General features: G+C 44.6%; 1 protein-coding gene across 1 annotated transcript in view; it reads left to right on the top strand.

Annotated features, from left to right (window-relative positions):
- The window catches only part of fam222aa (family with sequence similarity 222 member Aa), a 33,095-nt gene that overhangs the window by 2,747 nt on the left and 14,129 nt on the right, over positions 1–16,219 (top strand). The window contains exon 2 of the mRNA XM_008305043.1: positions 8,440–8,582. Within this exon, the coding sequence (XP_008303265.1) occupies positions 8,486–8,582 (97 nt within the window). The 5' untranslated portion in view covers positions 8,440–8,485. The remainder of the gene's footprint in view (positions 1–8,439; positions 8,583–16,219) is intronic.

The raw sequence follows: 16,219 nt of genomic DNA, 5'->3' as shown, positions 1-16,219 counted from the left end.
GATATATCAAATGAGATCAGTGTCAACATTTCAACGGTGCACTATTTGATTGCCTTGTGGGCTTCACAACACACTAATGTTATGCATGAGTGACTATTGGATCTGTGACACCCTCCAGTGAAAGACACCGGAGTTGTCCTTTGGACCATGGGAATTGGGGTCACCTTAGGCCCTGCAGACAGCGATGTTTGGAGTCAGGCTTCGGCGAGTGAAAGAAGAAATCACATTGTTTGAATTTAATTATATTCCATTGATTTATTGAACACCCATTAATAAGCATACATTTGGAGGCTGGGCCATTTTGCATGAAGGTTTTCTCTCTCTCCCTCTTTTCTCTTTGCCTGCTCACTCCATTTCATCATAAATTGACATAAGCCTTTCTTTGAAGTTCAGGAGCCAAGCTGAGGAATGACAGCACAACAAACAATGAACAAAACACAAAAAAGACAATGAACACTGTTTGAATATTCAAGTGAGCCACCATAGGATGGTTAGAGGAAGAAAAAAAAAAAAGGAGCCCTTGTTTTATTGTTGTTGTGTTAAGCCATGAATGGACCTGTCTGGGACAATAAAGGATTGTGTCACATTGGGATAAGAAATTTTGCAATATCAACAATGCTTTACAAATGGTGTGTAATAAGGTTTACGGAAGAAAAATATAAATCCCAGCATGAAAACCAGAAAGCGCAGCTCATTTTTCACATCTGGGCTGAAGTTAGAGTGGAGGCTTTGTGATTTATGTTTAGAAGTCCTTCCTGGTGAGGCTGAATCTGCAGCGAAAATCATTAAAAAGAACTGCTGTTTGTTTGTTTTTGTTTTTTTTTTAAATGAGGTGTAGTTTAATGGAGAGTTGTAATTAATTAATCTAATTAATTTAATCAATCAACTGAAATAATCCTTCGCAAGCCCTTTCTCCGCTGCGGTTTTTCTGAGGTGTCTCTAATCAACAATTCAGTATGAACTCGGCAGCTAACATCCGCGTCAAGTCAAAACATTCGTTGGGTTTCTGTGTGAAAGTGGTATTAGCTGACAACTGATGCTGCTACCCTGTAAAACAATACAACAAAGGCTGAGGCAATAAGAGGAGAGGAGGATGTGTTTCCCCTGTGGTTTGTCTTGACAATCTTAAGCCACGCTCTCATTGCTCAAACTCCCTCGCTGGCATGAGCAGGAGCGCTGAGACTCAGTCATCTTGTAAGAGCACCTTGGCTGTACCGTGCTGGAAACGAACAGATTTTACCGAGGGGACTCTCCCCAGCGTGGGATCGCGAGCGTGTGTTGGGTTTCACAGCGTTTGTTAGTGCAGAGGACATTTTTGTGAAATTAAAATATAAAGGCTGTAATCCTGTTCTGCTGAAATTCAAGCATTTTGTTTGCGCTGATTGTTGTATTTCCATCACATCTTTGTTAATGTTTGTTTTGTGGTCACACTGTTGTTTTTTTATTGTGCAGTGCTGCAAAGTTTTGAGCTTAATGACTTTAAAGTCTCCTTCAATTTAAACTTTAGCTTTTTTTAAAAAAAATGTTATATCTCATTTGTCATGTGCGCTGTTCGTTTTATAGTATAACACAAACATTTTAATGATTCTTTGGCAATCTGCTCTGTGAAAGTAGTTACTGTGGCTCTCGAGTTTATTGAAAGCAACGATAATCTTTCTCCTTTTTCGTAAAACTAAGTAATCAGCAGCATCCGTGCAATGATGCTTACGGCACTTGAATGTAAATGTCACATAAGATCAACTGATTGGAGGTCAAGCTGATCAGGCTCGGCTTACTGTAACCCCTGTACCTGTGGTGTAGGTGTAAAAAGAGCAGTATGTACAGACTTACATAACTAATGCTTTGGTAAATCCTCCTGAAAGCTGCACATGTAATACTTCAGAGAATTGGCAGCTGATTGCCTCTTAGGACTTCAGTGCACAATGGATTTGTTGTTTTCCTCTCTAGCGTGGGCTCGTAAAGTTTAAGATATGGGGACATTTTTTCTTTTTATTTCCAAACCATACCACCGGATGCTATGAATCCTGGGAGTGGGGGCAGGTGCAAAGAGCGAGCAAAGCCAGGTGAGCTGGGCTGCAGCGGCGACATTAAACCCGGCAGCAGTTACCACCTGTGGGTCGGTGTCTTTTTGAATGGCAGACCAACCCCAGTCTCCTTCACATTTCATGCTCAATTTGCTCAGGTAGAGATAAAAAAAGAATTTTCCTTCAGTCCTCATCAAGTATTTGTAACACATCAATCCAAACCTCATTGAGATACAAAATTAAACTCACAGCTCTTTCTGTATTAATCTAAATATCGTATTTTCTGAACCTTGGCCTTTTGGATTTTCATAATTTTGACTGTGGTTGCCACATAATGGTTTAATGCTTTATGAGCCCGTTATTTAGCATTAATGAAACCTAGCCCAGCACAAAGATGCAGCAGTTGGCTGTGAAGTCAATTAGTCCTCATTGCTATTACAGGGTTGACATTAGTCTAGGCATGCGTGTTTTGATTAGAGATGACAGACGACTCGCTGCTATTGGACTGCCAGACATTCCTCACCCTTCATCCCATGGGTGAAGCTATTGAAGCTGACTGGAATATGGAAAGCTAACAGCTGAGTGTTTTTGCCAAGATGCCCTTCATCTGCAGAGAAACCTCTTATAAATACGACTGCTCGGCATATGAGGCTGTATAAGCCCCAATAGCAGTGACATGCAGCATCATATATATAAGGCTCAGCTGCCAATATGTTATTCCAACACTGTATATCATGGCAATAATGCCCAAACTGTAGGCTTTTACACACAATGGCCTTTTGTTGTGCAGGTTATTTATTGTGCTGGTGTGAGGTTGTGCAGAGCTGGTGGGTGAGTGCATCCAGGGGCTTGTATTGTTAGGGAATCAGTGGCTCTTGTTTGTGGAGCTGGGAGGGTTTGTTAACAATGCCTTTTTTATGTCCCAGAGTGCGTGCCTGTCGGCAAACGTCCCCTCAGAATTTTTGTTTGTGTGTGGTTTTGTTGCTGCTGTGTGTGTATGTGGATCGGGGTCGGCGAACATAACCCTGTCATTGTGTGCCACGTCCAAATAGAGCAGTTTTATATCAGGCACATGTGAGCATTAGTGTGTGGGTGTTTTGAATATACAGTATGAGTGCAAATTATGTAGTGCCGGTGTGGGGAAAGTGCCGAGCCGAAAGGGGGTTTACTGCCAGTCCTTCCTAATGGAGCCTTTCACTCTCCCTCCATTCATGTGACGGTATGGTGACGGAGAAGGGGGAGCCAGGGATTAACGGGGTAGAGGCAGTGCCTTGTTAAAGAAAAAGAAAGGGTTTGAGTGTGTCGATTGGATTAACTTGTTTGGGCTTATTAAGAGGGGAGACACAGCAGCTTGTTAAAAGCACTGCATGGGGCGTCCCATAGTGAGACGGCAGGGTCACCATTCAATTAGGCCGAGGCCCCGCCCCTGCTCATTGTGGAGGCTGTCTGCCAGGCTCCTGAACCACTGCTGGTCCTGCAATGGGAGGGGGAGTTTCACTGGAGACGCTTTATCTTAGACTATTTACAGTATAGAAGCTCGGTGATTGGCTCTGCTTAAAAAATAAAATGGAAATAAATCACAGATGAATAATATTACCTATAGCCAGGGTTTGTTTGGGTTTTTTTCCCACTAATATCAATAAAATACGCAGCATCAGTTCCTTTTTCATATCTTACTTTTAAAAGTATTAGCATTTTTATAACACCTTTTGGTCGACAAGGATGCTGATATTGGATGATTCTACAAAACCTTGGCTTACAACATTTATGACATTTTTGCTAATGTTCTTCTTTCATTTGCACGACTAATCTTTGCATTTTGGGCTACACGTGAAGTTTATGGTCAGTTATACTATTTCAGTAACTCCCAAAATCTGCAAGAGTCCACTTGGACCCTACTGCAGATATCCATGTGCAGCCCAGTATTTGTGTTTGTGTGGCATCAACTCGACAACAGCAACACGTATGCTTAACATTCATGTTCATGCGTGGAGCGAGTCGATGCCGACCTACTGCGCACATATGGAACAGAGTCCTCCCAGTGGACACCCAGTGGACTATAAAGTATAACAACTATGCGTTTGTGTTGTCAGCAGCTGTCCATGTCTGCAAGGGAATATAATCCAGGCTTCACATCTACGAGTCTGCTGCGGTCTACGTGGCATAAATTTCATCATCTGTCCAAGTCCGGTGGTCCACACGGACCCGTCTGTGGACATCCACATGCAGCCCAAAACTGGTGCTGTGCCAATATGCTACAAGGAGCAGCAGTGCATATGCTCAACAGTAGCATGCATGGAATAGATGGGTGCCAAACTATCTTGCATGTGAGAAACACGTCCTCCAAGCATACTAGGAAGTAGTATCATCTAAAACAACTATACGTCCATGAGGTTCCCAGCTGTCTATGTATTTATCCATAAGGGAATATAAAGCTGGTTCAAGTCAACACTACATACCCATCCACCACCCCAACCTCCACACCTTAGCTTTACAATCTTGCATTACAAACTTTCTAGAATAACACTAAATGTTGATTGACTAATAAACTGAAATACTAATAAAACTGGCAAAATTTAAGCCAGGACCCATTTGATCCAAGACTAAGCCAAAAAAAAAACTTTGAATCTGACCAAAGATTTAATTCTGTGTTTTAGTTCTTAACATTTTTGACACATTTCAGCCCGTACCAATAAAGTAAAGTGGGGTTTATACCCAGCCCTGAGTATCAGCTGCCTCACTCTTTCTTTCACCTGAAACATGTGTAGCTCAAAACACACACACTCCGTTTATTCACCCATGACCACCCTGTTACACCCCGCACTTGGCAGGATGCTTATCTGAGCAGACAGCTTTGGGCGCGGGGAGCCATCTCCTCTGATCTCCTCTGCAGTTTAAGAACCTTTTAACTAAGAAATAGCCCTCTGCCAAGCCCACCGCCTCTTGATTCCGGCTTATTCCCTCATCTCATGGGACTGATCTTCCGCCCCCATTGCAAACCCTGCAGCAGCGTTAGCAGAACGGGAAAGAGCCGATAGACATCCTGGCTTTTGAGATATCCCTGCACTGGTGTAATAGGAGACCTGTGAGTGGATTTGATGAGTGAGTGAAGTGTAGGTGTTTTTTTTTTTTTTTCTTTTTGAGCAGTGTGTTGGGCAGCGGGTGTGTGTGTGCTCACACACACACACACACACACATTCTCCAGCACCTTGAGAGGGACTGACCTCTGCTGCACAGGCTGTTTTAGGGCAGCTGCATGATGGGTCACAGGGTTTTAGTTCGGAGATAATTTCCTGCCACTGATAGACATCTGCTAAGTAGTACAATAACCTAATAGGAGGAGATGAGGGGAAAGGGGGGACATGACAAACAAGCCGAAGACTTGCTCCTTCTGCCTCGCTCTTAAAGGCAATAATAGGAGAAAATTGGTTCTTGAAATTGAATTGAAAAAAAGCGGGTCTCTTTCAGGGAAGTATAATGCCTCCGAATACATTTGGTGAGCAGCAAATGGAGAAAAATGGAGGGTAGTTACACGATTGTCTTTCATTTCAGAGAGGGGAAAACTGTGGCGGTATCCCCCGTTAAGACTAGCTTTTAGTCTCAATCTACACCATGTGCCCCTTCCTCTCTCTCAGCCACTATCTTTGAACAAATGGACTGTGAGGATGGGCTCGTTGTGAAATTAGTATCCTCACAGAGAGGACACAGAGAAAGGATTATGTGAATAGCCAGTAATGAGCTCAAAGTGCCAGTGTGTTTGGGCCAGGCCTGCCTGTGTGTGAGAGGAAATGGCACTGCAAGCGACCTTTTTTTGCTCAAGCACCTGGCGAGACATAGAGTGGCCCCTCTCTTCCATCTGCAATGTGTGTGTGTGTTTGTGTGTTAGCATGAGTTTGTGTGTGTGAGAGAGAGAGAGGTTGAACTGTGAAGTCTAAAGATTTAATTTCCCTATATTTATTAGGGAGATGCATTTTTAGTGAACACGCTTTTCACGCTGTCAGGTTTGTGCTAAAAGTGTTGTTTTGTGCTGCTGCTGACAGGTTTTAAAAATACACATGTGACTTAGAGTGTTAAGTGCATTATACAAGCCTCGAGGTCTGAGGTCAAATGTAATGTCTTGAGAGAACTGTTTTATTAAAAAACGCTTTTTATGGATGAAAGATGGAATTCTTTGCAGGGAGGATGCATTTCTGTAACACCTGCTTCTGATCTTTAACTATTCAATCCAGGGAAGTCATTCAACGTTAATTATAGGCAGCGACGTGTATTTGTGTATCATACTTCCTTCCTACATTTGCTAATCCGTCAATCATAAGAAAAGCTGGTAGTACATTCGTATCCTCGGCTGTAGTCTCCTTTTTGAAAGGTAGAATCTGTGGAAGGAGAAGTTTAAAGCACCTTTTAATGAAAATCCAGTTGGTTTTGAGTCTAAATATATTTAAAACGCTACTATCTACATTTTCACTAGTCTGTATGGTTAGTGGTTTGCTGAATATCTATTCGTGTAAAGAAACGTGTCGATAATTGAACTCTTCCTCTCAAACCAAAGGCAGCATTGTTTTGATTTTTCAGAAGATGTTTGCCTTTAAAGTAAGATGATTTTCAACAATGTAGGCAATAAATTAAATTCATGAAACATCATCTTGAATAGAAATGAATACTTTAATTTTCATGCTCACCACTGACGCTCTGCAGAAAAATAGATTGTATCAATGAAATATTCAACTCATCTCACCTTGGTCAGATATTGCAGGGACATTTTGCCACAAAGGATTGATTGAATGTTTCAATGAGCGGCTCCACATTTTGATGATTGTCACCGGTGGTCTATATTTTGCTTTATTCCTTAAATGAGCGAGAGCAGGAGCCAGCGCTTTATGGACTGCCATTAATTTATCTCGTAATCATTGTAATTGCTTTCTTTCATATTAAAATGATAATCTATAAAACTAAGTAATGGACTGATGGCAGGTGGCTAAATGTTCATTTAGTGATTCACTGAGAAAATAAATAACAGGGGACAAGCCTGTGACAGGCGCATGAGAAATCATTTTTCAATAATCTGCCACGCATCATGGCAGGAGACGCTGGCGCTGACAGCATAGATGAAATATTTGCCTCTGTTCTTTGTTTTAATATGGGAGGAGACCAGCCCAGATGGAAACAATAGCGTTTCATATTGATGCATTTTGGACAAGAGACTCAAACACGTGCAGAACTACAATCCTTTTCACAGACACGACCATTATCCATTGTAGGTGAGGTTTGGCTTCGGCAGTGTTCAATACAGCGAGAGCGTGTGGTTCCTGGAAACGAACAATATCCGTTGAGTAAACAATACAGGAGTGAATCTCGATCCTTATCATATAAAAACACTCTCTGGACCTAAATGGTTTCCTTTTGCTGTTCTCATCTGGCACATAATCCAAGTAGAAGTCTTTGTAATCAGTCATCATTGTGCTATGTGACACTGGTATGTTGCTGATGAATGATACCCTCCATGCTACTCGATTGTTGAGGGTTCTTACTCAGGGAGCTATGGGTTTTCTTTTATATATATTTATATATATATATAACTTTGTCCTGTGTTTCCACTGGGACTGTGATGGGCTTTTTGAGAAGAAACTAGCAGCAACTGCCTCCCTGTTCCTGAGTGAAGGTGGCTGTGGGGGGAAAAGGGGGAGTGTAGAGCTGGAGATTTATGGCCTAGAGGGAGATTGATTAGTGCCGTCACTAGCCCTGATGTACGGTTGGCAGTCTCCCCCTCCCAACTCATCGCATTTGCTCACACACACACACACACACACACATGCAACCATACGGTTCAACACACAGCTACACATACATCCAGACACCACTCAGTCCCCCAGGCCTTTCCTGACAGTCCCCCAGAGCTGTTGCATGTTAAGTTGTAGCAGACAGACTGCTGTTTTCTCAGCATTACCATTTTTTTTTTTTTTTTTTGCTGTCCATAGATAACGCCATCAATCACCACATACACACTGCCCTGGAAAGAATGTGCCTCACTGTGCCTGAGTATTGCTACTTTCTGTGTGAGCCTGTGTGTTTGTTTTGAGGATGGTTTCATAGACAGGAGATGCGGTTGAATGGCTGTGTGGATGTGCTGTTTGAAGCTGCAGAGTGACTGGCCTGGACTGTGCTCTGAACCCATGTCAACCGTGCTGCCCCAGTGCAGGTGTGTGTTTATCATTCAGCACACAGAGCTGAGAGGCAGGCAGCTGTAGGCATACTTTACCAATTAAATCCTGGGTGAGAAACTTAGCCCATCTAGCCCAGAGCCAGCTCCTGCCGGCTTACCAGACGCAGCCATGGAGCTTTGACCTCGAATCATCCTGCTTAACTCACTGCTATGTTCCTCTTTTCTCTTCTTTTTCTTGCTCTTTCTCTGCTCCAGGTTGGCCGCAGAACTCCCCCGGCTGTAGTACTGTGCCCACCTCGCCATGCTGGCCTGTCTGCAGAGGAGGCAAAACCCTCCACCCCAGCACCCAGTGTGTGCCAGCAAGACCCTGGAGCCACCGCAAGCCCTTGGACGGAAATGTAAGTTAACAAAGTGCAGGAGAGATGGAGGTCAGGAGTTCAACTGGCCTGAAGCTAAGGAATGAGAGAGGCCTGTGTTTGTCGTTTGTATTTCAACTATCGGTCACGGTGAATGATGGAAACAAGCAGCGTTGGGGAAGCTACATGCAACAAGTAGTTACCTAAGCTACCAGTTTCTCCAGACTAAATGTACATTAGCAAGCTAAGATATATAAAATATGGAAAGAGTAGAATCAGAATCTTTTTTTTTTGTTGTTGTAATTTAGCCAAAGCCTTGCCAAGTCAGTGCTGTCTCAGTGATCAATAAAACTGTGATGTAGACAGGCAGGCCAAAAATGTTCGACTCCGGTATCTGTGCTCTCACTGCTCCAAAATCAATCTGGCAACAAAAAACAACAAAAAAAAACTTTGTTTCTTTTTCCTATGCTATTGTTTTTGTGTTCAGATTTATGGAAAGTTGCTGCTTTAACATGTGAACTTTAAACGTGATTTATTTATTTTTTGACAAACCTCCACATTTTTTTTTTTTTTTAGAAATATGCATTTTTGTTTTAAGATCAATGCTGCTGGTCAAGTTAAAAACTACAAAGTAACATCTTCATTTTCCAACTTTTCCTTTGTTTCTTCATTTCCTCCTCTTCCTTCATGTGCTGTATTTTTTTTATTCATTTGTATACTTTGCACTGTTCTCAATACTTGTAATAATTGTTTTCATTTGCTGCTTTAGACAGTGGGAAACACATGCTTGCAAGTGGTTAATGGTCTCTAAGTCGCTAGTTGGTGTTTGCAGACTGCTCTGAATTGTGATAATTAGCTTGTTTGTTTGGAGGAGTGTAGTAAAAGTATTATATATCTTATAAGTTGAGAACAGCATCTTCTTGGGTTTACACAATGAGCACCTGAACACATCATTTTTCACTGTTGTTTCAGTTAAGCGCACGTGTTTCTCAAAACATGATCAGGGTCGATGCGTTCTGTATCAGTTCATCTCCTTTCTCAGCATCACAGGTTCCTTCTGCCGTCTTTCCATCTAGTAAATTCAAATAGCGTGTCCCTTAACTTCCCTGTTGTAGGCATCAGCCCAAGTATTGGTCGGTGACGTCACCATCATATGGAATTGCTTCTGTTGACTACACATGTACATCTGGTGTGGCGGTTGGTGTTACTTACTGATATTTAGTTTTATTTCCGCTACGTTGTGCTTCAGCTTCAGAAACGTTCGGGGAAATGTAGCTTGTGTGGCTTTTACAGCTCGATCTAATCAATATAAGAGCTTTGCTACTGAAAAACAATGTGATTCAGGATACAGCGACTACTTGAAGTGGCGCTACTGGTCAACGCTGGAAACGGACAGTTAACCCTGACAGTGAACTGGAGGAAAATAAACTTTTCTGTTGCTGTTGTCACTGCGCTCCCTCACCACTCTGAGGAATTCTAAACAGTTTCATTCGCTTTGCACTTAGACCTTGGATTGCCATGTTGTTTGGCTACTCATTGTGAGGGAGACTGTTTAGCTGTGCTGATTGTGCAGTCGTGGCAACAGGGCTGAACAGACAGTGTTTAACGTGCCTCGCTGGCCCTGGGTGACCCTGAGGGTCTGTAAACATTTACAGTGTCTGGCCCTGGCCGTGCCGGCCGCATGTAAAGCGTGACAGCTGCTCTGTTTGCTCCCCGAGCACCACCCTCTGTCCACTCACAAAATGGTGTAAAGGGACGGAGATGAGTGAGGTTGAAAACTGTTAGAGAGCTGGCAAAACTAGCTCTAACCAGTTTGGGATTATGGAGAGCTGCGGCAGTCAGGCGTCTGGAAGGTGAATTTCTGCCTAACTTGGTCGGAGCTTTGGATTAGCCTTTTTTTTTGACAAGGGAAAGAAAGGTCTTTCCTCCTTATTGAATGCTCCATGAGTCTTTAGTGGCCTTTGTTTACATGGCAGGCCTACGAGCTACCTCAAGCTGATTAAAAGGGCTGGCGGATGGAGAGCAGGGGAGCACTAACCTAGCAGTTTTTACCTAAGCTTACAGGGGCTTAGTGGAAATAGCAGGGGTTGTGCTTCTTCATCAGTGGAACCTTGTATGAGGCCAGTAAGTGGCCCAGTAAAAGGCTTTGGACTCTGATTAGCTCTGGGTTAAGAAATGAACCACTGGCCGCATTGTTTCTCAGCCTTTCACTGGCTAGTTAGCTGCTTCTCAGCTCAACATCACACTCCAGTCGCCTCCCACAGAGGAGAGAGTCACCAACAAAAACCATTGTTGGTGACTCTTTTCTCACCTAAAGGTGACAGTGCGCTGCCTCTGTCCTCAGATCTGGAGCTGTTTTCGCTGGGTTGTTTCATATGCAGTTGTAAAGGCGTGTGTGAAACAGAGAGGGAACTAGAAAAAGACAAGCAGAGCTCTGGGTGCATTTGGAGGAGGTGGCTCTTTAGCTGAGCGAGGTTCAAACCACACTCACTAATGAGGTTTCAGAGCGAGGTGAAGTGAAAAGGGGAAGGAGGGGGGGGACTGTGCAAAATAAAATTAGTGAAGGTAAAGATGGAGAGAAAAGGAGAGAAATGGAGGGAGTCCTCAACAGTCTTCTTAATCGATTCCCTACTTCCAATTTCGCCGGATTAGCCCACTTCCTCTCAAGGTCCTTTATTGAGGAGCAGCCAGTGGGAGTCAGGACTTAAATCAATAGAGAAAAAGAACAGTCTCCGGTCTTCCCTTTGCCCTCCCTCTTACTGACCCTCTCTGTCTAACTCTCCCTCTCTCTGTCTCTCCCTCGCTCTCCCTTTCTCCACCTGTTAAACCCTTTGATTGAAGGACTACCACAGCGACTGACTTGAGGTTCATAATGAGGATGTTTGAACATAATAGCCTCCTTTCTGTCCTTGGATGGGAGGGGGGGAGCAAGTGTTGGATTTCCACCACTGTACAGCACTTGGCCTCAATAAGGCAATTGTTCGTCCAGGGCCAGGAGGGGTGCAGAAAAGCAGACAGTGGGTCTGGCTGCAGAAGTGGGCACACTCAGGTCACCATGCTGAGCAGGTCCCCATGACTGATTGGTTGTGGCCCAGTTTGTGCCAAAAAGGAAGGGGCTTTGCGGGTAAGGTGACCTGGGCTCTCAACAGGAGGCTGAATACAAGAATACACCCCTCAAATAGACAGAGGGAGTGAGAGCACAGGAGGGGGATTACCTGGCAGTGAGGTGGAGGTGAGCGGTGCCATTTGCATCTGCTGTCCTTTACACAAACGCTGTGTGTGTTTGTATGTGTGTGTGTGAGGACCGGGGTGGCAGAGCAGTTGGGATGAGAGGGCAAGGAGGGTTTTAGAAAAAGCCCCTGCATGCAGATGCCGAGTGGCTGCACAGTTCATTGATGCGACTCCCATTAAAAATCCCTCATACCCTCAATAAAAAAGGACTTAACTGGCTCTACCATCAGCTGGAAGCGTTCAGATCGGCTCGCCAGACAATCAATTTCCCCCAAGCGCACAGAGCTTAGCAGGAGAAACGGGAGGCGGAGAGCGGGATGTTTCCATTATCACAGCCCGCTCTGTGTCTGGGCATGGGAGGGTGGGGTGAGGCACTATAGTGCAGGGGAGAGAAAGGAGGGAGCAGCAGAGGGAGATGGGGAAAGACAGACAAGTGGAGAAGGGAGAGAGAAACAGAAAGGGAGACAGAGAAGCTGGCTTTTCAAAAAGCTATTGACCGCCTGCCCTTAAAAATATCATATTGGATTAGCCTCACAGGGGCAGCCTTTTGATATTTTTTTCTTTGGCCGTAGAATTAAAAGGAGTGCAGAGCATTACTTGAATTATAAATCATAGGCACTTGCTTTCACTGCGCCCAAATTCCGCACATATGTGGCTGCACTCTCCAGCGCCAGCCCCTGTCATTTTTAATTAAATCCCCCCTTATGGGTGACATTTGTAGCTTGCCCCCTCCTTCGTCCTCCCCTCCACGTCTCTCTACCACTGCCCTAGATGGAGACATGAAAGGCAGAGACGGCAGCGGAGCCAGGGCCTCTCATCGTGTTGTGCCCCAGAGAGAGGGCACCCATCCAGACAGATGAGAGAGAAAGGCCCTGCAGGGGGAGAGGGGGTGAATGGATGCCACTGACCCCGGCCACCCTCGGCCAGCGGCGACATCCCTCTCGACCCGTCCCTCTCCTTGATCGCCGTCCTCCGCTGTGGGTTGGAAGGTCCGGGGAGCAGGGGTGAACGCTAAAGCCCCGCTCCTGGAGGGGAGAGGGAGGTGCACCAGTCCAGTGATGACTAACACTGTGATGGCTGGACAGCAAGCCCAGCAGCCCCCACTACCGCCCTGCCTCCTCCCTGAACCAGACAGCAATTACTCTGCCACATGTCAGCTAAAGAATAACAGGTCCAGAATCCGTCAATTGACTGCTTGATGCGAATATTTCTGCCTGGCCTTTTTCCAAAATAACATATTTTTAAATTTCAGCAGGTTTTCATTTGTTTAGTCATTACTTAGCAGTTGCATTTGTGCCAGCATGACATTTCCTAAGAATTGTCACACTGGTTGTGCACATTTGCACATTTTATCCAGGCCCGCTGTTGGTACTGCACTTGTTAACCGCACATCTCGCTGCCACTCCCTTATTTGTCCTGTGATTGGATCAGATTTTGGGCCAAACATGGGTGTTGCCCTGTGTCTCTAACCCCAGCCAGCCTGACTGGAACTTATAGACGCACATGCAGTGATTTAGCATACTTTTGGTTACTCTGTAATGACTCCTGTTACTGTAATAACGCGGAGACTATTAACATTGTGACAACTGGAACTGTAGCGAAGTCAAACACAAAAAACTGGTTTTATCCCCAGTTAAATCCAGTCGCCAATCAACCGGTGTGCAGACTAGAATTTGTCCCCAGATCTGCCTTGTGGCACCGACATGTACACACACATATACACGAGCACACCTGCAGCCATAACCCTCTGTGACACCACCCAGAAGGCCCAGGGTGCCAATCAGCTAGGTGTAGATGAAAAATTCCCAGGAGGCCTGATATCCCAGGTTCGTGCCATGTCAGGCCGGGTTCAGCCCTCTCCCAGCTTGATCGACAGAGACAACCTGGCCTTGTCACACACAGCCTTAGGACATGACATAGAGGTTCACCTGGGGATTGTAGTTTTCCTAATAGCCCTGTGCCTCTGCAGGCAGAGCTGCCAGAGCCATTAGTTTGCTTTGCTTTTAGCTGCTTCTCTTCCTAAGCCGCACCACCATCGAGTGGGAATATGCTCAGGTAATGACCTCCAGCCACCTCTCCTCCACTGTTGTCTGAGCCGGCGCGAGACATAACAGTGGAATTAGCTGGCCATATCAAATTGCAGCACAATACTTCAACGACTTCTGTCTAGGAAAAAAGAGCGAGAGCATTTTTCAGCTGAATATTTAAATGTGGTCACCAGCAGCAGCAGCGGCAGCGGCAGCAGAAATAACAACCTTTACCCTGATTGCCTCAGTACCCTGGAGGTGGGGGGCACAAAGTGGAACTGGGGGAAAAGGAATGGAGACAGCGAGGGAGAGCGAATCTGCATGCACTTGACCTTTTCCCACTGATTGAACTACCTCATTTCTAACTCCCATTTGGAATTCCACAGAGGGCCCACAGAGACTGTCATTATTCCACAGTCTGCAGCAGGGAAGCAGAGGTCATGAGGTATTTTTCATGGTGAAAGGTGATTGACAGCTGTCCGCGGTCCTCCATACCTCCTCCTGGATGTGTGCTTATGCACTTTCATTTCGGGGGGATTGCTGGGTTTGCATAGCCACGTGCAATCAGTCATTCCCACTTTCATCACATTGCTACATTGCAAAATCCAGTGTATTAGAGCTGCAGTTCATTTCAGAGAGACAACCAAGTGATATTGGTTGTACTAGTCTTACCTCATGCATACCACTGCCTCTTCTGTCGTGTTGGCGTCTCAGTGCTGGCACACAGAGAATCATTTCCGGCTGGTGGCATCCCACAGAGCCATGCCTTCCCTCTGCCCTCTGCCTTCTGCTGTGAACACGGGGGGCGAAGCAATCTTATTGCCTTGAGAGGTGAGCTTGAGGAAGAGGGACTCTGCTGTAGTTTTGGTCGCAGCAGGACTTGGGTTCAAAAACAGGTTCCTTGTTCCAAAGCCTCCGAGCTGGCATTTGGGCATCCCAGGTGCAAGGCATCGACACCCTCTGTCTTCGCCTGCCAGAGTGGGGGTGGGTTTGGAGGATGTGAGCGAGGCTACAGAGAGCGTCTGCAGTCCCTCGCTGTCCCACAGGAAATGACACGTAGATCGAGCCTTCACAGGGCTAAGCCGCCACAGTCTGACTGTGAGAGGCATTCAGGAGGTGTTTCAAGCTCTCTGGCAAGATATTTAGCATTTTCAGTGCTCTCTTCATTGCAAAAAACTCAAACTAAAAATGCAACTTCAGTCAAACATTTGGACCAACAAAGTGTGCTAGTTAGAAAAAAAAGGTTTCATTGTGTGTTTTTCAACAAGCTTTCCAGCCTTTAATTACTCTATTTCTGTCCATCCAAGTCATCGAGAAGGTGCAACACATTTGAAACTTCAAATCAAACCTTCACAATATATCTAGCCTATATATGTGCAAAGCAGATATGTTGTGATATTTCTCAAGTAGACGAAAAAGGCTGGTTTGATGCTTTAGAGGGCATTCAGCAACATTTACTGCGTGGTCGGTGAGTTACAACCTTTTTCTTTTTTTTTCTTGCTTACATAAATCACATGCCCCATAACTGTATCAGTGAATTTCCATTTTAGTAAATTGGCCCACACATTTTTAACCTTTCAGCCCTGATTGTAATTCACAGAAGGTAACTATTGATCAGCATGTTGTTTGCTCCTCTGTATAGAGTGCAAATATGATTGGAAGACGCACATAAAATCGTGTGCGAGCAAATTAGAAATGAAGAGCCAACAGCAGCAGAGTGTGGTGTTTTGGTTCGAACCAGTCGTGAACTCTTAATACCATTCCTGGCTTTGGTTTTTTTAATCCGCTCTAATAGTGTAGAGGGTTTGGCAGAGACGACATGGGAGTGCAAACTGACCACAGCACAATGTTGAAATCATTGCTCCTGTGGGACATTTAACTACAGTTTCTGTGGCTCGCTCTTTAGGCTCGTTCTCATGAAGGCCATCTTTACATGCGTTGGTGCATCGTCATTTAATGAACCAGTTGCTTTTAGCTGTAGGGTTAGGGAATTATTTTGTTGTTTGTTTTATTGTTGCTGATCTCTGGCCACAAGTTGTAACCCATTCCCGCCGGTTGTCAAAGCCTTTGAACAAATTTCCAACAATCAATTTTCACTTACCGTAACGGAAAATCTACAAACCAAGAGCTCTATCTGTAAACTTCATCACTAAGCACAGCTGTAAACTTGTCTTTACCCTTTTTTGTTGTTGTTATGAGGCAAACGAGGAAAACTGTGATGGTTCTTTTACCAATAAGGTGCAACATCAATTCAGAAACTTTTTTCAGAGAGAGAAACTGGAAAAAAAAGATCTGCACAATAAATTAGCTGTTATGATGCTTCACTACGGACACGCGTATAGATAAAACGACAGCATATTAATTAAGAAATATTACAGATTTCAGCTTTAATCATTAGTTAAACATAAAACACATTGCTTC

The sequence above is a fragment of the Stegastes partitus genome, unplaced genomic scaffold (assembly GCF_000690725.1).
Source record: "Stegastes partitus isolate 25-593 unplaced genomic scaffold, Stegastes_partitus-1.0.2 Scaffold2389, whole genome shotgun sequence".
NCBI classification, from domain to species: Eukaryota; Metazoa; Chordata; class Actinopteri; family Pomacentridae; genus Stegastes; species Stegastes partitus.
The sequence above is the reverse complement of the archived record's forward strand: the minus strand, read 5'-3'. Positions and strand labels throughout refer to the sequence as shown.